This window comes from Cervus elaphus, chromosome 27 (assembly GCF_910594005.1).
Source record: "Cervus elaphus chromosome 27, mCerEla1.1, whole genome shotgun sequence".
In the NCBI taxonomy this organism is placed as follows: Eukaryota; Metazoa; Chordata; class Mammalia; order Artiodactyla; family Cervidae; genus Cervus; species Cervus elaphus.
The window spans coordinates 38,432,870-38,459,383 of record NC_057841.1 but is presented as its reverse complement, the minus strand read 5'-3'; the positions used below and the strand labels follow the sequence as shown (position 1 = coordinate 38,459,383).

At 39.7% G+C, this 26,514-nt stretch overlaps 1 protein-coding gene across 2 annotated transcripts in view; it reads left to right on the top strand.

Moving 5' to 3' along the window:
• THOC1 (THO complex 1) overlaps positions 1-26,514 on the top strand; it is a 38,783-nt gene that overhangs the window by 10,111 nt on the left and 2,158 nt on the right. For both annotated transcript variants that reach the window (XM_043888931.1, XM_043888930.1), the window contains exons 8-18: positions 6,492-6,574; positions 7,499-7,572; positions 9,015-9,123; positions 10,342-10,473; positions 21,278-21,378; positions 22,727-22,793; positions 22,991-23,041; positions 23,128-23,198; positions 23,539-23,634; positions 24,213-24,278; positions 25,733-25,816. In XM_043888931.1, coding sequence (XP_043744866.1) covers positions 6,492-6,574; positions 7,499-7,572; positions 9,015-9,123; positions 10,342-10,473; positions 21,278-21,378; positions 22,727-22,793; positions 22,991-23,041; positions 23,128-23,198; positions 23,539-23,634; positions 24,213-24,278; positions 25,733-25,816 — 934 coding nt within the window. The remainder of the gene's footprint in view (positions 1-6,491; positions 6,575-7,498; positions 7,573-9,014; positions 9,124-10,341; positions 10,474-21,277; positions 21,379-22,726; positions 22,794-22,990; positions 23,042-23,127; positions 23,199-23,538; positions 23,635-24,212; positions 24,279-25,732; positions 25,817-26,514) is intronic.

Sequence of the window (26,514 nt, the reverse complement as noted above, 5' to 3'; positions counted from 1 at the left end):
AAATGAGTTAAAATATGGAAGAGCTTACAACAGTGCCTGCTTGTGGTAAGACCTATAGTGTGTGTTAGCAGTGGCAAAATTACCTGTGACTTTCTTTTTGTCCTGCTGTATCTCTGCTTTTTTTCTTTCTTCTTATTTAAATGTGGTCAGGATTAATTTCAATTTACCAGTGTATTTACAACTTGTATTTCTGATCCTCTATCTGTGACTATTAGTCTTTAGACTTTAGTGCAAATTTTGTTTTGTCTGAAAAATCTTTATTTCTTTACTCTTGAAGAATGGTTGAAGATTAGATAGAATGGTTGAAGTATAGAGCTTGTAGGTTTGCACTGGATATAGGATTTCATTTAGTGGAAGTTCATCATTACTTTGCCTTTGTCTTCTAGAGAGGAGTCAGATGTCAGTCTAACTCCTTTGAAGATAATCTAGTTTTGTTTTGTTTTTTTCTCTGCTCTTGAAATTTTCTTTTTCTTTGAATTTTTGTTTGTGGGGTTTTCGGTTTTTCAGTTTTATATAATGTATCTAAGCATGGATTTTTTTTTTTAATTTATTTATTTATTTTTTCAGTGGGTTTTGTCATACATTGACATGAATCAGCAATAGATTTACACGTATTCCCCATCCCGATCCCCCCTCCCCCCTCTCTCTCCACCCGATTCCTCTGGGTCTTCCCAGTGCAGCAGCCCCGAGCACTTGTCTCATGCATCCCATCTGGGCTGGTGACCTGTTTCACCATAGATAATATACATAAGCATGGATTTTTAAAATTTATCATTCTTCAGATTTGTGGGCATCTTGAGTTTGTGTATTGGTTGTCCTTCATCCACTTTGTAAAAATGTAAACTGCTATTTCTTCAGATATTGTGTGTGCTGCTTTCTCTTTATGGAACTCTAGTTAACATTCTATACCTTGTCTGTCTCTTACACTTTCTGCATTTTTCATCTCTGTCTCTTTCCATCACATTCTGTATGATTTCTTTAGAAATGTTTTCTAGTTTACTACTTCTCTGTTCATCTATGAATAATCTGCTGAAAATGAGTTCTTAATTTCAGTAACTGTACATTTCATTTCTAGAAAGTCTTTTTTTAAGTCTGCTGTGTCACTTTTTAGTGTCTTACTCCCTGCTGTTTTCAAACTTGTTTTTTAACTGTCTCACCAGGGTGAGCGTTGTTACCTTATTTATGTGTCTGATAATTCCAGTGTCTTAAGTCTTCATGGCTCTTTCTCACTCACTCTTGTGCTTGTTTCTCACTCATGGTGTCTTACCTCTTTTGTGTTTCTGGTTAGCGTTTGATGTTATGTTTGAGAAGATATTAGAAGGAATAATTTGGAGGCCTGGGTTAGATACCTTTCTCCAGAGAGAGCTTTCATGACCTGCCAGGCACCCTAGAAGGGGCTACGACTAGTGTAAGCTTACCTTCATCTAGCCCAGCTCGAGGTCTGTGATTGCTTAGGTCATCGAGAAGACTCGGCGCTGGGCTGCAGTTTGGTTCATCCCTACCTGAGGACGTAACCCTGTACGTCCCAGCCTAGAAGATGGTTGGGGTAGGATTTATTAGATTCCGCACTTTGCTTACATTTGTTTTTAACATCCTTACTTCAGGAAGCTGCTAAAGAGTGACTCAGTTTTGCAACTGATTCTTCCTGTTTGACAAACAGAAATGGCTTTGAGTGCTGACACTGCATTGCTTACCTTTCTTCCTTCTTGGTTTTTGCCATATATTCCTCACTGAACGTGAGCTCTTTACAGTTTTTACGAAAAAACAATTTTTCTATTTCATTGTCTAAAACAATGCTGTGAACAGGGTTTATACTCTGTAAGAATTTATAGAATTAATTGATCCAAGTTTGTAGCTGTCCTTAGTGAGAGGATTAATCTGAATTGTTAATTAGCTAGTTAATTATTGGCCTTCTGTTACTGGAAGCTCAACTTTTTATATTTTTTAACAGCTTTACTGAGATGTGAATTCACATACCGTATAGTTCTCCATTGAAAATGTGTGATTTTCTGTTTTCTTAGTATGTTCACAGGGTTGTGCAGTTGATTTTAGAACATTTCTCCTCCCATAAGAGCCCTGTGCCCGCGAACTGTCACTCTGCACTTACCCCCATCCCTGTCCTCTCTCCCAGGCCCTGAAGAATAGGTCATCTACTTACTCATCTCTGTGGACTTTTCCTATTCTAGACATTTTAAAAAATGGAATAATACAATATGTGGTCTTTTGTGACTAGCTTTTTTAACTTAGCATCTTTAAGATTCATCTGTGTTGTATGTATCAATAGTTCATTCCTTTTTACAACTGAAGGATATTCTCTGTATGGATAGACTGCAGTTTGTTTATCCATTTTTCAGTTAATGGACATTTGAGTTGCTTGTGCTTTTTGGCTATTGTGAATAATGCTGCTGTGAACATTTGTGTGCAAGTTTGTATGGATGTATGTTTTCACTTCTCTTGGGCATATACATAGAATGGAATTGATGGGTCATGTAGTAACTGTTTTAATTTCTCCTGGAGGTATATCTAAGAGTAGAATTACTGGATCACATGGTAACTCTGTGTTTAAGTTCTTGATGAGCCACTGGACTGTTTTCCAAAGTGGCTGCTTCATTTTACAGTCTTATCATTGACGCAAGTGCCTCCCAGTTTCCAAACATCCTTACTAACATAAGCTAGGTTGGCATTTCAGGATATCTTCTTGTAGTACTTTTTCTTTTTTGTGTTTGTAGATGCTGAAGAGTCAGTAGAATATATCCCAAGACCTTTAGAAAGCTGTTTTAGCATGTAGTTTATCCATTAAATTTAGTTAAGTGTAACTAAAATTTTTAACCTAATGGAGAATTATGTCATGTGCTATCGAGTAATAGAGAATAAACAAAGATGGTTTTAAGTAATTAATACAGAATGGTGAGCCAAGTTCATTCACTAGCTTAATGACTTCATCTAGCATACTAGTTTTTCTTTTTTTTTTTTTTCTTTTTTTTTGGGCAAGACCCTAGCCGGGCTGAGCGTGGGGAGGCGCCCGGACATGTCTGGACACACTCCCCGCAGCCTGCCCCTTCATGGGGCAGTACCCCTGGGGGCCAGGAAGGTCTGGGCAAGGCTGGCCAAGGACAGGGGCCATGCTGGGATCTGCCTCTGGCCTGTGGGTCCTCTGAGGAGAGCCGACCTAGGGGCACAGTGGGCCTCTTGCTCTCCCTGCTGCCCTGAGGCTGCTGGGCCAAAGAGGGCTTGGGTATCCACCCCCTTGCTCCCCCCTTCCCTCTGCCAAAGCGCTCTGCTCCCTGGGCCGTTGCAGTGTGGAGACAGCCCCTGCCAGCACCTCCCCTCCAAGAAGGCCTCAACCGAGGCCTAGGCCCAGGGGAAAGGCGCTAGCGGGGATGAGCCTGGGGAGGCGCCCGGGCATGTCTGGACACACTCCCCGCAGCCTTCCCTTCATGGGGCAGTATCGCTGGAGGCCAGGAATATTTGCACAAGGCTGGCCAAGGGCAGGGGCCATGCTGGGTTCTGCCTCTGGCCTGTGGGGCTTCTGAGCAGAGCCGACCTAGGGGCAGAGTGGGCCTCTTGCTCTCCCTGCTGCCCTGAGTCTGCTGGGCCAAAGAGGGCTTGGGCATCCACCCCCTTGCTCCCCCCTGCCCTCTGCCAAAGCGCTGTGACCCCTGGGCCATTGCAGTGTGGAGACAGCCCCTGCCAGCACCTCCCCTCCAAGTAGGCCTCAACTGAGGCCTAGGCCCAGGGGAAAGGCCCGCGTGGGGCTGAGCCTCTGGAGACGCCCGGGCATGTCTGGGCACACCCCCGCACCCTGCCCCTTCATGGGGCAGTACCCCTGGAGGCCAGGAAGGTCTTGGTAAGGCTGGCCAGGGGCAGGGGCCATGCTAGGTTCTGCCTCTGGACAGTGGGACCTCTGAACAGAGCCGACATAGGGACACAGTGGGCCTCTTGCTCTCCCTGCTGCCAGGAGGCTGCTGGGCCAAAGAGGGCTTGGCCATCCACCCCCTTGCTTCCCGCTTCCCTCTGCCAAAGCGCTCTGTCCCCTGGGCCATTGCAGTGTGGACACAGACCCTGCCAGCACCTCCCCTCCAAGTAGGCATCAACTGAGGCCTAGGCCCAGGGGAAAAGCCCTAGCGGGGCTGAGCCTGGGGAGGCGCCCAGGCATGTATGGACACAGTCCCCGCAGCCTGCCCCTTCATGGGGCAATACCCCTGGAGGCGGGGAAGGTCTGGGCAAGGCTGGCCAAGGGCAGGGGCCATGCTGGGTTCCGCCTCTGGCCTGTGGGGCCTCTGAGCAGAGCTGACCTAGGGGCACAGTGGGCCTCTTGCTCTCCCTGCTGCCCTGAGGCTGCTGGGCCAAAGAGTTCTTGAGCATCCACCCCCTTGCTCTCCCCTTCCCTCTGACAAGGGCCTATGCCCTATAGGCCATTACAGTGTGGAGACAGCCCCTGCCAGCACCTCCCCTCGAAGTAGGCCTAAACTGAGCCTAGGCCCAGGGGAAAGGCACGCACGGGGCTGAACCTGGGGAGGCGCCCTGGCATGTCTGGACACACTCCCCACAGCCTGCCCCTTCATGGGGCAGTACCCCTGGAGGCCAGGAAGGTCTGGGCAAGGCTGGCCAAGGGCAGGGGCCATGCTGGGTTCTGCCTCTGGCCTGTGGAGCCTCTGTGCAGAGCCGACCTAGGGGCACAGTGGGCCTCTTGCTCTCCCTCTCTTTTTTTTTTTTTTTAAAAAAAAGGCTTTTTGTTTTAAAATAATTTTAGACTTAAAGTCTAGACTATATGTATATGTAAAGATACTATAAAGTACCTGAATAGCTTCACCTAATGTTAACTTCTTACATACTATGTGCATTTATCAAAACTGAGAAATCAACATTGGTGCAGTACTTTATTTAGACTGTATCAGTTTTATCACTGCTTTCTTTTTTGTTTAAGGATCCAGTGCACGATCCTGCATTTAGTTGTGATTTCATTTTAATCTCTCCAGTCAGTGACAGTTCCTCAGCCTTTGCAGTTTTTTTCATGACCGTGATAGTTTTGAAGAGTCCTGGTCAGGTATTTTGTAGAATGCCCTTCAATTCATGTTTGTCTGGTGTTTTTCATAGTTAGATTGCGGTTGTGGATTTGCGGAAGAAGACCACAGAGGTGATGTGCTTTTCTCAGTGCATCGTTTCAGCATGGTGTTGATGTGTCTTTTTACTGGGGATGTTATCTTTGATCACCTAATTAAGAGAGTATCCTTGATCTCCATATTTCTCTACTACAAAGCTACTATTTTCCCCTTTGTAATTAATGAATATTTGGAGGGAGATACTTTGAGGCTATGCAAATATTCTTTTTCTCTTTAGATCTTTGCCCACTGAGTTGAGGAGCATTCATCAGTGGATCTTGCCTATAGCAATTATTATTAGGTTTCCCGGTGGTGATTTTCTCTCTCTCTCATACCTTCTACATTTATGAATTGGAATTCTTCTCTAAAGAAGACTTGTCTCTGGAATTCCCTGACGGACCAGTGGTTAGGATGCTAAGTTTTCACTGCTGAGCGCCCAGGTTTGATCCCTGGTCAGAGAACTAAGATTCCCACAAGCCATGCAATGCAGCCAAAAAAGAACGAAAAGCAGTTGTGTCTTCCCCCTTGTTTACTTATCAGTTCAATCATCTATTTCAAAATGAAACTCATGAATGTTTATTTTATATGAATTATAATCTCAATATCATTATTTGTTCAAATTGTTCAAGTTCTCCCCATTGGGTTCTCTTTCATGCGTTTCTGATATAAAAGGATAGTCCAGGTGCATCATGTATTTTTCCTTCTCAGCCACTTCTCCAAAGAGCCTGATTTGTCTTATTTTTAAAATGGTATTTAAAAGACAAGATCTGGGCCCTAGATATGCTAATTGTTACTAGAATATCACTGCTTCTAAGCCATCTCAGTGCACAGAGCTTGGAAAGATATGTATAAATACTAACATATATATATGCATCTTTATTGCTGTTATCTGTCTACATTTTTTTTAAATGACCAAAAACAATACAGTGATATCATAGTGACTGATAACTTGTGAGTCTAATCTCGCACCAATAGACCTGCTTATTTCTAGCTTCTTTCCCTGACAGTGAGAAACACGGCTCTCACTATAACTTTTTTTGTAAACATTATTACACATTTATACTATCTGAGTAATACAGTTTCTGATTGTGCTTCAGCAAAGTCATAAATTAGTACATAAAGCATTCTGTAAAATTGTTCTAGAATATTCATAAATAACAGATCAACTATATCTGTATTAGTATGTGTAGAATTCTGCATACTCTAAAAGCACCTTCAAGAAATGAATTTTAGAAAGAATTTGAAAATCAAGTGTGATATAATTTCTGACTTGATCTTTTGCTTAATTATTTATCATTTTATATATTTTAGTTATATGACAACAAAGTTGTATTCTTAAACTGGTTTAGGTATTTGGGTTTGCTTTGAAAATCTTTTTTTTTTTAATAGGTCTTAACTTGCAGAGTCAATTTAATCTGGAAAATGTCACTGTTTTCAACACCAATGAGCAGGAGAGCACACTGGGTCAGAAGGTGAGGCTGATGTGAAATCAACAGAACATATTTTAAGTTTGTTATTGAGATAGCTAGGACTTCCCAGGTAGCACAGTGGTAAAGGAAAGACATGGGTTCAATCCCTGGGTCAGGGAAGATCCCCTGGAGAAGGAAATAACAACCCACTCCAGTATTCTTGCCTAGAAAATTCAATGGATGGAGGAACGTGGCAGGCTGTACAATCCATGGGGTCACAAAGAGTCAGACACGACTGAGCATACATGGACTGAAAACAGTCCAGAGATGGCAAATTGTTGGACATTCGTTACCTGCTCTTCATTTAGGAGCAAGTTATAAAGGTTAAAAATTATTTAATTAGGTATAACTAATATTTCACATTAAATTAATCAGAATAGTTTACTTAATTTATCCCTTAAATTGTAATCATTGTCAATTTGGAAATGATACTGACTTTAAGATTTTTCCTTTCTCCTTTATGTATCTTTTAGATATTTCTTGGACTAGTCTATGTAAACTAGTTGTTTAAAAATTTTCAATATAGAGCTGGACACCAAGCATATCCTAAAGTGTTCCCAGATAATAAGTGTTATGTGTATGAGTGGGGGAAGATTTTCAGAGTTCAGTGAAAGTTGGGGACAAAAACTACTTAAATTCCCTTTGAGAGTTAGTTACTGTGATTTATGGAGTCCTTAGTGTATCTTCTCACTTCTCACAAAAGATCATTGTGTACTGTATTTCCAAATCATGTTTTGCCATAGGTTCTCTATTCATGGAGAGAATCTACTGACCATATTTGGAAAAGTATTGGTTTAAAACTTTACACTGTGTCTTCATGATTATCTTATTGTCATACTGCTCTTGAGTTCTTGGATCCCTGTCATGTAGAATTCTCTTCTGCCTGACAACTGCTTTATGACCAGATGTACGTTTTTTAAAATTTAGCACACAGAGGACAGAGAAGAAGGAATGGATGTAGAAGAAGGTGAAATGGGAGATGATGAAGCTCCAACAACTTGGTGAGTGTTTAGAAGTTCAGATTTCTTGATTTACATAGAAAATACCTTAATGATTTACCAAGTACTGAGATAGTACAGAGAGGAAGGAGGTAGGAGAATGTAGACAAGGAGGAAGGAAATAATGCTTATAGATTCCTTTTATTTGTAACTTTATATATATGTCTTAAAATTTTAACTCCGGAATCATTAATGGACTGAATCAGTTGGTTTCTAAATTGTGTGCAGGCAGTCTGTTGTTTCAGTGTGGCCGGCCTTACACAGATTTGACAAGCCAACCGCAGGCAGCTAGTTCCTCCCTTTCTCCCTCTCACAGCATGGCTTTGAGATCATGGTGCTGTATGGATCACTAAACCTACTTCCTGTTTCCCGTATAAAACTACAGTGTTTCTTGGAATATTTGTATGGGCATGAAGCTTAGCAAAGATGCTAACTATAATCCATAGGTTCAACTTTTTAAGGTTTATTCAGGAAGAATGGAATAAGCTAGTATGCAATTATGTTTACAGACAGAATTAATTTTAAGTGGTGATGTGGAAATATTTTTGTAGATACTGGAGGATATGAAATAGTTGATACCACAACCATTTTTAACAGGATTTGCTGATACAAGGTCTTAAATGTCTGTTTTAAAATCAAAAGTTGAAACAGTTTATAGCATAATGATTGCTTGCAAAATTAAAAATTAAAAGAATATGTGTTCACACTGAAGATTTGTAATGTTTCCAGATTGAACTAGTAGTGCCATTTTTGTAATCCTAAACTGATATGTACCTAATGTGTTTATTCCCTTCTAGGTCTCCCTAGCTTAGTGTGTTGGTTGGGATATAGCACCTTTGACTTTTTAACATTAGAGTCAAATGAACATTAGTTTAAACCACATAGAATTAATTTCTTTCTCACGTAAAAGTCTGAAGACAGGTGCTTCAGGGCTGATGCAGTAGCCCTCTTGAGGGAGATCGTCTGGGGACCCGGGTTCCTTCTTACTTCTTAGTCCACTGTCCCTGGGTATTTGCTCTTTTTCCTGTAGTCTTGGATGGTTCATCATCACATCTGCCTTCCAGCCAGGGAAAAGGGAAAATGGTGAAAAATGGCCCACAAAGGACATGTGACTCCCACTCCCAGCTGATTGGGCAGAATCTAATCACATGGCCACACCTGGTGCAAGAGAGGTTGGGAACATAGCCTTAAATTCTGAATGTATCCAGCCAAAATTCAGGGGTTCCACTACTGAAGATAAAGACGGAATAAGGGTCTGAGAACCCCTGAAATTATTTATAGTAAAGTTTATATAAGTATTTATGAATTTGTATTCTTTTCTGGGGAAAGAGGCCATGGCTTTCATTAGCTTTTTAAAAGGATTTGTGCCCCAAGGAAAACTAAAGCATTTAGATATTTCTAAAATTACTTAAATGATTTATTTAATGTAACATTTTTTTTATCAGCTCCATTCCAATTGATTACAACCTGTACCGAAAATTTTGGTCACTTCAGGATTACTTTAGGAACCCTGTGCAATGCTATGAGAAAATCTCATGGAAAACTTTTCTCAAGGTGAGTTGCCATTGCAAAGTACCAAAAGCCCATTATTTTATAGCTAATGGCAGTCAGAACTTGACTCTTGTCCAGCATACTTTTCCCTATTTAGTTCTTCTGCCCGTTATGTTTTTATACCTATTTCATAATATAGATGGTAAGCTGTAGATTAATATGTAAACAATTGACTTTGAGAGTAGTTTATAAATTATTAGAGGATTTAAAGGTTAGTAGTTAACAGCTTTGGTTTTTTATATTGGCTTGATTTTTTACATAGTATTGTCAACATGCATTGATGAACTGTTTGCAGACTACATTCTGCCTTTATTTTGCACAGAATTATTTTGGCTATCCTGTTACAACGGGACTCTGCAGACTATGGCCTTGGACCACATCCAGCCTAATGCCTGCTTTTGTAAATAAAGTTAATACAATATTGGCAAACAGCCACACCAACGATTGACATATTATCTGTGATTGTTTTTGTGCTATAATGGCCAACTTTTGCAGTTGTAATTGAGACCATTTGATGAGTCATATGGTCTAAAATATTTGCTGTCTGACTTTTTGCAGGAAAAATTTGCGAACTTCTTTTTTTTCCCCAAAGAATTCTCTGTATTTCTTTTCTTGTACTTAAAGGTCAGTTTGTCCTTTTTGTTGTAGTCAGAATCTAAAGTTAATAAGTATAGCTTTTAAAAGGAGAATGGTGTGTATTCTGTTACTTTTTAAAGTTTTATGTGCAATAAAGTTTTTATTTTATATGCAGTACTTTTTCTTTTCCACATAACTGTCCAAATTGAGATTAAATAGTAAGTGAGAAGTCACTTGGAATTGTCCCTCAACTGGATAGGGTTTGACATCATGTTTTTATTTGGTCGCTGTCTTTAGCACAGAAAAGGCTTGAGAGTTCCCACTGCTGATTAGACAGCTAATTTTACTCTCAAATTTCTTTATTCTCTCAAAACATTCCCTTCTCTGTTTTCTCCTTACACAAACTACTTAAGAAATCACATATCTTCAGAAGTAGAGAGCTTATTCCTAGTTTTAGAGTAACCATAAAATCTCACACAGAATAGTTTTCTCCTATTTTGCTGTCAGAATTTTTCTTAATGTGCCTTCAGTATGCATATATGGTTAACTGGGAATAAATTGTAGATTATTTTGATATAGTGAAGCACTAAGCAAGTGATTGGGCAACAGTGCCAAATAAAACTAATTAGCATTTTTATTTTGCAGTATTCTGAAGAAGTCCTAGCTGTTTTTAAGAGTTATAAATTAGATGATACTCAGGCCTCAAGGAAAAAGATGGAAGAATTGAAAACAGGAGGAGAGCATGTATATTTTGCAAAGTTTTTAACAAGTGAAAAGGTATGAATCTCCTTTTTTCATGAAGCACAGTAAGAAATATTTTTGGTTTTTTTTATTTAGCTGATAGCCTTGTAAGTTAAATACAGTAGAAAAGTTTCTGACTTTATTTTTTGTTAAAACTGATAAATGTTACTTTGAGAGTCCTGTTTTTTCTTGTATAAGTAAGACTGATGTCAAAGGTAAACGAAATTGTTCTGCATTGTCTGTTTTGTAAATTTACTTTAGGATAAGTGGGTTTTAGTTACTTTCAAGTACATATATTTGAACCTTAAGTTAGGATTTAATTTGCACTTATGAAAATATTTTGTAATTAGTTTGCCATTTAGGTACAAATAAGGGGTTTTAAAATCCCCTGCTAATTTTATTTATACAGTTTAATGAGTGTTTTTCATTTACAATGCTAAGGGATTATGTAAATTCCTAGTCAGGATGGCACATTGAGTTTGTTTCAGCTCACTCCTTTTGCTCCAAACACATAGCAGTGATAGGTAAAATCTAAAAAGAAAACCACAAAGACAAAGCTGGGCTTCCTTATCCAGAGCTGGATATATCTCTTCATGGACCCAAACTGCCAAGTAGTCACTGTGAAGAAAGCCTTGGGCCTCCTGGATTCTATATTTCAAGTAGGTGGCACCCAAGAGTTTGGCTATAAGTGAGACCAGGTGGGTTCCATGTGGGATGAGCAGCCGGAGTCACTTTCACCTGCTTGAAGCCAGAGACTGGGGTAGAAATTAACCCACTTTTGAAAAGAAGCTAAGACAGATATTACCATTCTTCTGCCAAAGGCTGTCCTTCCATTCAAAACTCTGATGAATTCCGAAATCCAGTGCTAAGAAAGATCACCTACAAAATCAACTATTGATGTATATGTTCCAAAACTTTAAAATATGTATGTTTTGGATAATCAAAGAGATCACTGACAATGGAACATCCTTTGAGAATAGGAAATTGTGCAACTTAAAAATTTGAGCAGAAATGAAATAGAGCAGTTTAATATGACAACTAAGTGAGAGTCTTGAAAATGAAAAATATGATCATTGAAAGCACAGCACATAGAAATTAAACAATAGATTGGACACAGGCGACAAGAGGAACGGGTGATGAAAAGTTCACCTAAAATACAGCACAAAGAGACAGACTTTTTTGCTAACCTGAAAGCAGTTAGGAGCCATGGAAGATAGACTGAGAAATTCCAGCATATATTTAAGGAGAATTTCCAAAGAACAGAAGGGAGAGAATGGTGGAAAAACTAAGGGACTGAAGGAAGTCCCAAGTTCTCACATTGAAAGCATGCTGCACCTGCCAAGCAGGATAAAGAAAGATGAATCCGTACTTCAGTACATTATGCTGTTACCTACGAGGACAAAGAGAAAACCTTAAATAGGCCACCAAAGAGGGGAGGGGAAAAAACCCACAAGTATACTGGAATAGACTCCTAACAGATACCAACAATAGGTACCAGAAAACAGGGGAGAAATATTTCTGCTGAGGAAAAAAACAAAAAAGAAAAACTTAGCTAGAATAGTGTCTCCTTTACCAACTCTTTGTGAGCGTTTTCACTGGTGCAGACAGCGAGGGCTTTCAGGGTTAGGCATTGGAATCCCATTAGGTAGTATGACAGAGGTAAAAGCAGCTTTTAGAAGCTTAAAACTTTATAGTATGGAAAGAAAAAAAGGCACAGAGAATTGCAGCAAAGAATGTAAGGTGTGATGTTTTGCATTTTTACTTCCATTTGTTGCCTCTTAAGCAGCAAGTTTAATCTTAAATTTCAACATAGAACCCTTCTTGTGCAATCTTGATATTTTTCCCATGTATTTCCGGCATACAATGCAGGCATTGATGAACCTTTAGAGTTTTACTAAGTGCAGTTTGTTCGAAGACTGTTGCTGACAGTCATGCCAGTTTTAACATATGAGTGTGCTTCCACTCATCTGAGAAGGCAAACACAATTACTAAACCTTTTATCAGTACATGAAATAAAACCAACCTGAAATGGTCCTCAAGGTGGGAGGCCTGAACTGCCATTTTTCTTCTAACACTCTACTCTTTGGGTCTAATGCAGGGCAGCCCCATGAGTATCAGTGAACATAGTGGAAAGTTTAGGACATACTCATCATTCTTTCTTGTTTTTAGAATCCCTTCTGTGTATGAGTCAAGCCATAGTTATGCAAACAAGATAAGAGAGTAAATTCTTTGGGGCTGCCAAGCAGCCATGTGTAGGCTCTGGATCTGGAGCCTAATTCCAAAAGAATTGGCAGAGATGACTGGTTAATTGATAAAAAGATAAGAATAAAGCTGGAATGAGAAATGACCCATCGTGGCTATTATTAGCCAGAGTAATAGAAATTAATAATAACTGTAGCAAAAGAACCATCAAAAATGTTAGCTCCTCTAGAAGTGAGAGCACTACATAGTCAGGATTTAGATAAAAACATAAGTCAGTATATTTATAAGTGCTGTAGACATTTGAAAAGAAATGTTCAAAAAAAAGAAGTGTTCACGAGGGCGGTCACTGCCACTTAAACAACTTTCCCAGGATTATGTAGGAACTTGGTGATCCCTTTAAATAATTTAAGAAAGAACTGTAGTACACTTGAGAGAGGTTATGTTTTCCTTGAAATCTCTCAAGATACACAGTTGATCAGTTTTATTCTCAAGATACACAGTTGATCAGTTTTATACAGTATACTGATCTGTGTACTATCTGTATCAGTTTTATACAGTATACAGTTTTTTAATTGGGAAATAGGCAGCTCCTGCAGCAATACTACTTTTGTATCAGAAAGACTGCTGTCCGATTCCCCATACCTTGACAGACAAGTCAGTGGGCTTTCACAAAAAAGAAAAGGCTAATCAATCAACAGAAAAAAATTAATATTAAAATTGACATTATTTTTATCAGAAATTATTAGGCAAACTGGAGATTATATACAAGCACTTTTATTTGAAGTAAAGGAAACATTCTAAACTAGCTCAGATAAGGCAGGTAGAAGCCCACATCACCAAAGGTCCAAGAGAAAATCATAGATTCACGTGCTGGATTGCTGTTGGTTTGTTTTCCAGAGAATAGTGGTTTCCTTTTAAAGAGATTTGTGTTTTATAGAGTTTTGCATTTTATAATCTTACCCTTCTAGTTTCCTTGCAGTGCACAGCTAAGCTTTGTAATTCCATTGGTTTGCATTAAGAAGCAATAAAAATAGACCTAAGAAGTTTTAAACTTACGTGGAAAAGAGAACACAAGAGAATTTAACAACTGGAATATAGAGCAAGTGCATAATAATTTGCAACCACGGAGGATGTATACGACTAAAAACTGATCAAAAAAAGTTGAAGTATCAGGGTGGAAAGAGACATACCAGGCAAATACCAACAAAAAGAAAGCTGCATAAATACAAATAAAATTTAAGGCAAAAAATGTTAAGTAGAATGAAGGAATGCATATTAAAGGAATGAGCCACCAAGAAGATATCGTACACTTACCTGCACTTAATAATATACCCTCAAAATATATCAGAAAAAACCAAACAATATGAGAAGTTGGCAGGTCCACAGTTACAGTGGGATATTTTAAGTGCCTTCATCAAAAACTGATGGGTTGAACAAACTAAAGATTAGTAGGTATATGGAAGATTTTAGCAGTAATGAACTTGAGTACCTGATGGTTCAGGCAAACCAAGATTAACAGGTATATGACAGTTTCGCATAATAAAAAAATAATCCTGATGTATATATGGAAACTTGTACACAACAAGTAGAGATAATGTCTTGAGTACACATTGAATGTTCACAAAATTTGTGTACTAGGTCATAAAGGAAGTCTCAGCATATTTCAGAGATTTACTGTTGTACGGAATACACACAATCTCTGTCTACAAGGCAGTTAAATTAGAACTATGAAAAGGATAGTTTTAGGGCCTGGTGCAATGGGAAGACCCAGAGGAATCGGGTGGAGAGGGAGGTGGGAGGGGGGATCGGGATGGGGAATACGTGTAAATCTATGGCTGATTCATATCAATGTATGACAAAACCCACTGAAAAAATAAATAAAGGAAAAAAAAAAAGGATAGTTTTAAAAGATACAAATGTATGGAAACATGAAAAGCATTCTCCAGGAATTAAAGAGGAAGACACAATGGAAATTCTAAGTTTGTTATAAATACGTTATTATACAGCAGATTGAAAGTATTTTATGTCGTGTGTGGGTCACAAAGTGAGAGGTAAAAATATTACTTGAAATGCACTAATGAAAAATTTAAGAAAGAATGACTAGCTGAGAATTTAATAAGCTCAAAAAGATACAGAATAAGCCTTGAGAGAAGTAGATAATAGCACAAATTAATGAAATATAAGAAGCTATAGAACATAGCAAAACCAAAAACTTGAAAAAAAAATTTTATAAAAAGAATTTTTATAATAGTTCTCAGAGAACAAGCCTGACCAAGGAAAAAATGAAAAGGTACCAATAAATTTATTGTTAGCAATAAAAATAGGAGTAATTGGAAGTCAAAAGAGACAATAAAATGTGTAAGAGACTATATTCTGAACTGCTGTTTTTAGATCTAATGAAATAGTAATTTCGTAGAATAATTAATTGCCAAAATGGATTCACAAAGAAATTAAAAACCGGAATAAACATAGAACAAGGAAGTAGTAACCAAAGTGACACCTTTCAGATTACATCAGGCCTGTATTTTTTTAGGTAGATATTATCAGTACCTCAAGGAATAAAGGAAAAGCAACCTAGGTTCTTATATGAGATTAATGTAACTTTTTTTTTTAATGTAACTTTTAAATGAAATCACGATAAGGACAGAACAAGAGAAAAAATGTATATATCAATTTCACTTATGAATAGAGATGAAAAATATATTGTAAAAACTAATCAACTGTAGTTATTTTTAAAAAATAAAGACCAAATAATAACTAATACTTATTACAAAAACAAATCAGAAGGGAATTCAAAAGAATTCTCAGTAATTTCAAGAACAAGACACGGATGTCTACCAACCATATTTCTCTTCAGTGCTATAATGGAGGACCTAGTCATTTCAGTAAGAGAAAACAGAAAATAAATGAGAGTTGAATGCCTCAGAGAAAAAAGACTGCACCGTCTGTATTTGAAGGCAATATAATCGTCTACGAAGAAAATCTGAGAGAACCGACAGACTGTTTCAATTGAGGAAGCTTCAGCAAAGTTACAAAAGGAAAACATCAATAGTGTTCCTGTTGACAAAATGTTGTATAAAACAGCAGTGAAAACTAATACCTGGGAGAGATATTCATGGAGAAAATGATAAAAATGAAGAGGTCTGATGACATTTATAGATAGGAAGACCCAGTGCTACCTCTCTCAAAATACGTCCATAAATCCAGTGTGTTTTGAATCAAATCCAAATAGGCTCTTGAATAATTGATCTTAAAGTTTTTATGGAAAAGCAAAATGCCAAGAGTAACTAGGAAAATTTAGAAGAAGGTGGGAACAGTTGCCCTGTCAGATATTAAGACCTATAAAGGTCTAATAATTAAAACAGAGAGTGAGTATCAGTAGAGGTATAAAGAAGAAAAAAAGAACTAGAACTAGACAGTGTAAAAAGACAAGCCACAAACAAGGAGAAGGTATTCACCACCTCCAGAACCAAGAAAGATTACTATCCTGAATATTCCTTTGACAAAAACACAACCACATGGAAAACCGGAAAGATGGTATAAATAAGTAACTTACAGATACAGGAACCTGCATGACTAATGAGCTTAGAAAGCATGCTAAACATCTGTAGTAGCCAAAGAAACTTAAATGATGAGATAATCACTTCACACTTAACAAATTGGCAAAATTTAAGTATCCTAACAAGAAATATATTGACAGAATTGTGGGGAGCAGAGAGCTAGTGCACACACCACTAGTTGACTATAAATTGAAACAGCCACTTTGCAGAGCAATTTTATAATAAAGAGCAAAGTGAAAACTTCTTTTCCAAGAAGTGGGCCCTAGAGAATCACACACAAGACTCATTGATTGTAACCTATGTGTTTGTGAGTGAAAATGTGGGAATAACCAAATGTTCATAAGTAGGAAACTGGGTGGTTCAGTTCAGTTCAGTTCAGTCGCTCAGTCGTGTCCGACTCTTTGCGACCCCATGAATCGAAGCACGCCAGGCCTCCCTGTCCATCACCAACTCCTGGAGTTTACTCAAACTCATGTCCATCGAGTCGGTGATGCCATCCAGCCATCTCATCCTCTGTCGTCGCCTACTCCTCCTGCCCCCAATCCCTCCCAGCATCAGGGTCTTTTCCAGTGAGTCAACTCTTCGCATGAGGTAGCCAAAGTATTGGAGTTTCAGCTTCAGCATCAGTCCTTCCAGTGAACACCCAGGACTGATCTCTTTTAGGATGGACTGGTTGGATCTCCTTGCAGTCCATCACAGTTCAAAAGCATCAATTCTTCGGCGCTCAGCTTTCTTCACAGTCCAACTCTCACATCCATACATGACTACTGGAAAAACCATAGCCTTGACTAGATGGACCTTTGTTGGCAAAGTAATGTCTCTGCTTTTTAATATGCTATCTAGGGTGGGTGGTAAACTATGCTAAATTTTTATCCCATTGAGTTCTGTAAAGCACCAAAAATGGATGACTTAGAACAGGGGTCAGCACATCGCTCACTGCATGTTTCTGTAAATGAGTATTTCTAACTCCCAGCTACACTTATTTCTTAACGTGTTGTCAGTGCTGCTTCTGCCCAGCGACAACAGAGTAGTCATGGTGAAGATGGTACAACCACAAAGCCTGAAATAATTTACAGACTGACCCTTAACAGAAATTTGCCAACCCCTGAACTAGAGTTCCATGTATTAAGCTGTACATGTCAAAATAATGTATGAAACATGGCTTTTTGCAGAGTAATGCATGTAGTATAGTTTGAAAACATGCAAAATACCTTGACACTTATTGATCCCTCCTATATATAATAGTATATGCGTTAGAATCATCAACACCAAATACATGGCAGTGCTTGCCATAGTGAAAGGAGTGTCTAGAGGGGCGTCAGTGGTTTCGATGATATTCTGTTTCTTTAACAAATGTAGAACAAGTAAGAATGTTAGGATTTGATATGTAACTGGATCGTGAGATGTGAATGTTGTATTACTTAACTGTGCCTTTTTGAACTTTAAGAAATACTCCATAATTTGAAAATTAGGTATTTTGATCTGATGTGTTAATAATGACAAATTAGTTAAGAATTTGATCAAAGTGAATGTCTTAATATTTTGTTTTCTAGCAAAGATTTTTTTAAGTATTTTGTACTAAAGTAACGGAAATGGAAGATTTCATATTTCAGTTTAATTTTACAGAGGGTATTGTTTTGCTTTTTAATTTTTTATCAAAATTTTCAAATGTGCAGAAAGGGATATTTTTTATGTGTACAGTTTATTGACAGAAAGGCACATAAGAATAGCTAAGAAGAGTAGCCTGAGCCTTTTTAGGTTTAGGATAATCATCAGGAAGGCAGGCCTGAGCCTAAGAGGTGCAGTAAAAACTAAGGGCAATAAACGGCCCTTTATTCACAAAAAAAAGACAACAAAAAAATATTTCACCCATTGCATCATGTAAATGTGTAATTTTTAAAATAACTGAAGAAAAGTAGAACTAGAAAATGTATATTATGGAAGAAAGAATATAATTGAGTGTTTCCGTTTTAGTCTTTCCTCTTACTAATAGTTGTGTGACCTTGCAGGGGTCATTTTAACTTGTTGGGGCCTTGTTTTCTTAAGGATAGTGTGAAGCAGTTAGTTTAAATGATCAAACTAGTCTTTCCCATCTGATTCAATGTCTTGTTGACCCCTGTTTTCAATCTGTTGTTTTTATTAAAAATTATCATCCAACATAAAAAGTAAATGTGGAAAAGATGATATTTTAAAGCTCAAGTTCATAAACAGTGCCTGTTTCTTCAAGCCAGGAGTTCTAGACTGAACTCCTCAGGGTCTTGCCTCAGTCTTTGTTCCTCCTATTTCTTTCTTCTCATACATATGTGCTCCAACTTCAGGTTTGCTCCTGTGGTTCATGGTTGCTGCTTTTTCCAGAAAGTCTTCCTGGAGTAGTTTAGGCAATTAGGTGAGTGGTTGAGCCTCTCCGTGAAATAGCCAACACTGGAGAAAAGCAGGCTTTGTTGGGGAAATTGGTGTGTTCTATTTTGGACGGGAAATCTGATGGATTGTCAGTGGGACATTCCGATGAGATGTGGAGTAGCTTCTTAGGACACAGATCTGGAGCTGATCGAGATGAAAGTATAGATCTGGTATATAGTTTGGTTAACAGCTTATATGTGGTAATTTAAAAAGAGTGTAGACTAGGAGAAAAATGCAACAAACCAAATCCTGAAGAAAATCAGCACTTGAGGGAGAAGGAAGAAAGGAGAGGAGAGGGAGAAGATTGAGAACTGGAGGAAAACTAGAAAGGTGTGACTTCATGGAAGCCGAGCATATCAGGCGGAACGAGGACTATGAAGAGTGTTCACTGAATGTAACAAGTAAGTCACCGGTGATCTGGACGAAAACATTTCCCGTGGGTTGGTGACGCAGTGCCCCACGGGTTGCGGCAGGCTGAGGACTGGATGGGAGCACGGAATGTAGCCAGTTCTTTCAAGAAGTTTTGCTCTTCAGGGAAGATGAGGTGAGGCTATGGGATCTTTTTGAGAGAAGTTATTAAATGCTCAGTGGGAAAGAAGAAAGGGTTGAAGACAAGCGCCAGGGTAGTTAGTGATGGGACATCACACAGGATCAGCTTCAGCGGGGATGCTGTGGCAGAGGAACGAGGCGCACGAGGATGTGGGCACAGTGGGAGGATCCCGTTTAGGGAGTGTCTCCTCCTCGTTGAGGGTAGAGGCGGCTGCCCACCGAGAGCGAGAGGGCCGGGTAGTAAGCAGTGCTCTGCTCAGTGCAGGGGTTGAAATAGTTGCTGTGGAGAAGCCTTGGAGAGTGAAGATGCTGATGGGAGATCAGGGAGACTTCTCAACTGGAGACAGTAGTGGAGCGGTGGTTGCATCTGCATGGCTGTGAGGTTTGTATTTTCTTTGAAGCAGCTCCACCTGCAGCCTCGGTGGGAACCTCAGTGTTAGGATAGAGAAGGTGACCAACGGTTGGTTTGACGCAAGTTGCCCTTTTGCCCGGTAGATGTGACAGAAGTATGGGATGAGGGTGTGAAGGAAGTTGGCAAGAAGGTGATTCAAGAGCTAGACCATGTGGTCTAGAGCAGGGGTCCCTTGACTACAGCTCACAGGCCACATCTGGCCCACTTTCTGCTTGTTTTTGTAACATTTAACATTTTTACATTAAGTTCCCGCATACTATCTATCACATGCCTCTTGGCTCACATAGCCTAAAGTATTTACTCTCTGGGACTCTAAAGAAACGTTTCCTGACCCTTTGTCTAGACTAAAATAGGGTTAGAGTAAAAACAGGATCGAGACTTAGAGATATGTAGAAAGTAAGGGTTCAAGGAACATAAATTCTCAATAAAGTCCAAATATTAAGTACATTGGGCAGTTGAGTGGCAGACCAGGAGGGACAGGAGCTTGTGAGTAAAGATTTCAGAGCTGGGGCGTCTGTGAGTGACGGCCAGGCCCGGCTGGGGCCATGGTAGTTGGGGACCAAGTAGAAGGGGCGGTGACGGTCCGTGGAGTTGAGGTCAGGGAGCTGAGAGCCCAGGTGGAGATACAGTCATCCAGGCCTGGAGGAAGGGAAGGCTGGGAGCATGCCAGTCAGCTTACTGGTTAGGGGTGGTTAATATGATAACAGAATCAGAAAAGACATGGGTTTGCTTGAACAAGAGCCGGCCCTGAAGGAGAAGTGTCTGGTGAGTAATGTGGCTAATGACTGTTGGCCGCCGCGTGAGCAGGCCACCCGGGATGCTGTTCTCTTGCCCTGTCCGTCCCCTGCCGGCAATGCCTGCTTCATCTGCTCCCATGACTGACCTGCACAGCTGCCCCCAGGCCCCAGCTAGTGAGTGTTCTCATCTTTAGGTCAGAGTGGCTTTGCCGGGAGAGGGTGTAGCCCAGCTGCTCGGTTAGTAGATGGAAGCATCGCCCAGGGAACTTGGAACCTGGAGCTGGAGACGGGTTCCAAGGGCCGTCAGGTGTCTCACTGGTTACGCCTGTAGAAGACGACGGACAGAGAGCCGCAGCTTGCCCTCCCTCAGCCTCTAGGGACTGATCAGAGATGCCTTCGTCGCTGAAGTCATCCTACAGGGCGACCACTAGGTGGCAGTGTTGTTGAAGAGCTTCCTCAGAAATGACCTTCAAGTCTTTTCTCCTCAAAATCCTGTGATAACACAGGTGTGATGCTTTTCTCTAAAATACAACAGTCCGTTTTATTCACGGGTGATTCTTCACTTCTGATTCTTCTCGCTTTCTTATTGAGCACCCACCCTGCTGCAGGCACTTTTAGGACAACAAAGAGCAGCATCTCTTGGTACTGTTTATCCATGGGGACCCTCCTTTGGCCACTGTTTCTTTATATCTCATTCTTTCTTGCCTTTACTTTTTTATATGTCTCCTTTTGTTCTGACCTCAGGACCACAGATAGAACATTGTTAATGACCGACATAAATCTCATGGCATAACTGGTTAAGAATTCTAAAGGAAGCCTTTGCTGCACTCTCCTGGGGCTTGTGTGGGGGCTCACGTACAGTGAGTTCTCTGCATGTTTTTTGAGTTGAAATCTTCCATTTCTGTAGTCACGTCACGTGTCCCTTTGGGCAGAGCTTGAATTTAATGTGCTGTTCTGTGTTGTGCTTGTTTTTTGAGTAGCTGATGGATTTACAGCTGAGTGACAGTAACTTCCGTCGACACATCTTGTTGCAGTATCTCATTTTATTTCAGTATCTCAAGGGGCAGGTCAAATTCAAAAGGTGAGTTAACATGGGTAATAAATGGCTTATAAACGTCAGCAAAGAGAAAGATTGCTTACTGATGTATTTGATGTATTTTCTTATGTACTGGGCTCATTTTATTTGTAAGGCTCACATCCCTGAAAACCGGATAACCAAGGGCTTTTGTAAGATACAAGACACTAAGGAATTCGTTTCAGAGAAAAGGCCGTCAGTGTCTTTCCTGGTGAGCGCCAGGCATCCCGGAATTCTCAGTTGTGGGTGGAGCTGTTCCTCACCTCGCTCAGAACTTGTCCCAACCTCATTTGCTAACTCAGCCAATGATGGTTTTTCTCCAGGTGTGGGACTGTCTAGGACATTACAACTGAAAAGAATTAAGTCTTTGAAGCACGGAGGAGTTCTGGTCTCTTTGGCTTTTCAGAGAAGCTGCTCGGGACCTGCGCTGTCTCGTACCTCCTGTGTGCAGCCCCATCCCGCCTGCCCCACGCACCCCTGAGGCAGAGCTCCCCGTACCCGGGTGGGAGTGTGTAGGGCAGTGTTTCGTCAGTCGTGTAAAGACGTGGCTTTCTTCCTGCTGGTTTTGGATCCTACTTTCCTCACTCACTAGCCACACTTCAGCTTTCAGACCTGTAATTTTAAGGTAACACATAGGGAGCACTCAAAGGTGTTATTATCCTTGTCTGTTGTGAAGGTGTGGTATGGCATAGTAGAAACGAGGGGCAGACCTGGGTTTGAAGGTAAGCTTCAGACCTGAGCTTTGAGCCCCTGTAGTGTGTTTAACATATGCACATCTCCTCGTTTTGAAAATTTAATGAATAATGTATGTGAAGTTCTTAGATCCTAGCATTATCAGTATTCATTGGATGGCTATAAACTGCAGAGAACCCAGTACACAGTGAGAGCTGAACTGAGGGCAGCTACTAACAGTTTGGGTCTGTCTTCAGCCTTCTCTAGGGTTTGGGGATTTCATTTATTACATTTAGAACGCATTTTAAAGGAACACAGTATGAGTTATTTGACTGCATCTTGGAGGAGGAGTATGTTAATATTTTCTCTGAGGCTTTTATGCCATATTGAACTTATTCTAGAGAACAGTCATTGCTCTGTTCATAGTTAATCAGATTGATTCAGTGAATATTTTATTCCCCATTATATACTTTAATGGCTTCAATTTCAGCCATCTTTCTAAAGAATTAAATACAAGACTTTTCTCTTACAATTTCATTGTGATTGTTCTCATTTTGGTAATTTTTGACACTGTTTACAGTTCACTTCTGTTACATGCTTTATGTTTCAGACAGTAGATAAATCTTAAAGTTGAATAAACATTCTTGTAACTCAAGCATGCTTTTATTGCTTTGTTTCCTAGTTCAAACTATGTTTTAACTGATGAGCAATCACTCTGGATTGAAGATACTACAAAATCAGTTTATCAAGTAAGTTCATCACGCAACAAACCCATGATTGAACAAAATGAAAATTTAGAATTTTCTTTGTTTCAGCCCCAAATAGGAAAATAAGGATAAAGTTAAGCTCAGGTACAAGACCACAAACACTTCTTGGTTCTCTGCCTACAACCACTCCTAAGATGCAGAAAGTTGTTGAAAGCTTAGTATATTCTTTCTAATCACAGCTACTATCTGAAAACCCCCCTGATGGAGAAAGATTTTCAAAGATGGTAGAGGTATGTGTTTTATGTTTACATAGTCTTTTTGGCACCCAGTAAACTCTCAAAGGCTTCATTATGGAAATGTACTTTATTTTCCCCAGCATATATTAAACACTGAAGAAAACTGGAACTCATGGAAAAATGAAGGCTGCCCAAGTTTTGTGAAAGAAAGGTAAATGTATACTCATCTCAAGCAGTATGAGAAAGGCATTTCAGAATATAACTTGACACGATTATTTTACATGACATACAGATATGTGTAAATGTATTCATGTAACAGTATAAACTGTACTCTATAAAAATAAAACTGCTTCTGTTACTAATTATTGAGGGGAAAATGCTTGCTGTGTACCCACATCTTGTAGTTTGTCCCCTGGTGTGGCATTTTTGTCTTCTGAGGAGTGTAATAATATGAAGCATCCATGTACTTTAGGAAGAAAACTAACTAAATTTTCTTGCATGTTTAACGCTGTTCCATCTCTGCCATCCATCTGAAATCCATGTTTTCACAGAACATCAGACGCCAAGCCCACAAGAGCAGTGCGGAAAAGAGCAGCGCCGGAAGACTTCCTGGGGAAAGGGCCCAGCAAGAAAATTCTGATGGGAAAGTAGGTAAACCTGCCTCCATAGCGGGGGACGTTATCATAGAAGCTTTTATGTTGTGAAAATATTAATGTAAGAACTCTCCAGGTTTTGTGTTGGAATTTCCAAGTTTCTTGTGTTTGGTATGTATATAGATGACTAAAGCAAACTACACCCGATTAGTCTGTGCGGTTCATACAAGACAGAACCTCTGTTTTGTCTCCGGCTTCCAAGATCCACGGCTGTACGTTCTGCCATATTTTCCATGTCAGACAATCCACTTGTTAGATTGATGCAGCCTGTTTCTGGTTGTTGCAGGGTACTATAATCCTTTCATTTCTTCTACCTTCCGGTTAACTATTCTTTGCTTTACATTGCATTTGATTACTTTAGAAAGAGATTAATGGTTATTATTACTTAATAAAATATATGCTCAAATAGAAAATTTGCTAAATACAAAATGTAATGATCAAAACTCATCACCATCCCAAAATTCACTATTTACTCTATAGCTTTAATGTATAAGAGAATGGTGTCTATAAACAACATATTTAAAAAAAATAAAATAAAATAAACAACGTATTTATTTTTGTGTGTTTTGTAGTGATGAGTTAACAAGGCTTTGGAATCTCTGTCCTGACAACATGGAAGCCTGTAAATCAGAGACAAGGCAAGTTTAAAACGTTTCATATGAAGTGTTGCTTTTCTCAAATGTTAACTAGCATAGAATTTTTTGTCAGCTATAAGCAGAGCTCGAAAGAAATTTTAAAATTTATCGTCATTGACTTCGGCTCAGCAGAATATAGCTTTCCATAAAACACCTAGAGGTGTAGAAATCATAAGAAAGAAGGATTCACCAAAGAAGGGAGAATGAAAAACCAGAGTAAGAACTGCAGCTTGGTTACTTGTAGCTGGGGAGCAGGGCAGGTTGAGTCCCGCTTTGGGAACCAAAAGCGGGTTCTACAGCAACAGAGGGTTTTACAGCAACAGGGGACAGAAGGGAAGGCTTCAGGCCTGCAGATGGTCACTGAGTGCCCCTGGGTAAAGCTGAGGCCCTCAACACACTCTGTAAGAAAAGCGCAGGGCGGAAGGAAGAGGGCCTGGCTCACTGGCACTGAAGCAAGGAGCGTATCCACTCCCCGCTGAGATGTGGGCAAAAAGAAAAAGGTATTCCCTGAGGAATTACAACCGTATCTGCTGTTATGTGGCCTCAGAGTTGAAACTTACACTAAAGACTCCCAGGCTGATGGCAGAAAGCTTTTCCTAGGGGAAGGGGGAATCACATCTCCCAGATAAGTCTAAAGATAAGCTCACCATCCAAACCTAAAACAATTTACCATGACTAAGAATCAATAGGTAGAATAAGCAACTAAAAGGGAGATGACAGTCTCAAAAAGGACCAGGCAGATTTGAAAAAACAAGTAAATCTCCTAGCAACAAGAAATTATAGCCATTTTGTACAACGCAGAGAATATGCTAATATTTAGTAGTAACTGTAAATGGAAAATAATCTTTAAAAATTGTATAAAGATTTGATGTCTTTTTTAAAAAAGAAAACAGTCACTTGTCATTTCAATATGGCAAAATTTAATCTCTTTGGAGAGACCCATCTTTTAGTCATAGTCATCTGATCAAATTCTTGGGTCTTACTTGAGTGTATCAAATTTTATTTCTAAATACAAATTCAAGAAAGATGCAGTTAAAAACCAATCATGCTACCATGGTAACAATCTAAACTAAGCTCAGTGTTAAATCATATTGTCTGGTTATCATTTCAGTTTGGTTCTGGTTTTAAAAAAAATTATCCGTGGATGTGAAAACCTCCTGCCTGCTGGTCAGATTTTAATGCTCTTAACCCCCTGGCTGCTCTCTGTCACACATGACGGTATACAGTGCTGTGTGTGTTCCCTTCCAGACTAGACTGTATATAATGGGGGGGGGGGTTACCACACTGCCCTCCACTGTCCCCTTTGAGAAGTTTAGTTTTGCATCACCACCTTAAAATATCTGAGTTCCTAAGTAATCTAACTGTAAATCAGTGAGGTTAATACTAGAATCTTTATTGCCTCCATTTTATGAGTATTAAGCACACACATGATCTTCACTAGTTATTTTAACACCCAGGGAATACATGCCAACTTTGGAGGAATTCTTTGAAGAAGCCATTGAACAGGCTGACCCTGAAAACATGGTTGAAAGTGAATACAAGTAAGTAATGTTTCTCATGAGCTGATTTCCTCTATCTTAAGCACTGCAGTATATACCAGAACACTAAGGGAGACCACTGATACGAGCAGTACTTTTCTTAGGTGAGGTTATCTGCCAGCTTCACGTTACTCCATGTCCTGATTGCAACGACCATTCCCGTTTTGACAAACAAGCAACTTAGAACGATGCTTTGTGTCACAAGTGGAAAGATCCCCTTAGAACCCATCTGTCACCTCTTTTCTCTGTTCCCCTTCAGTTCACGGTATGTCCAACGGCCACTGATAATGAGCTACTCTTAAGACCTCATGGGGGCCTCCAGATCACTTGCAGAAAATTTTAAACGGAACAGATCTGTGCTCTGGGTTCGCTGTGGCCCACCTATTTCTGGAACAGGGTCTCTAGTCTCGGAGGTTTTTCTTGCCGTACTGTGCACCACCTGTTCCTGCCACGGGAACATCTGGCAGATCCTGTTCTTGGCGTCAGTGTTTATAGTCTAGGCTACTGCTGTGTCCTTTTCAGTTTTGGAGTCATTTTTTATTCACCAAGGTTGATACTGAGCAAATGAAACTTAAAAAGCAGATATTAAGTTACATGACGACATCTGTTGGGTTTATAAAATATTCTGAAACTCACCCCTGCAGGTGGCACTGCCAGGGTGGATAGAAACACAGTGAGCAGTGAGCCTGAGTCTCTCTCTA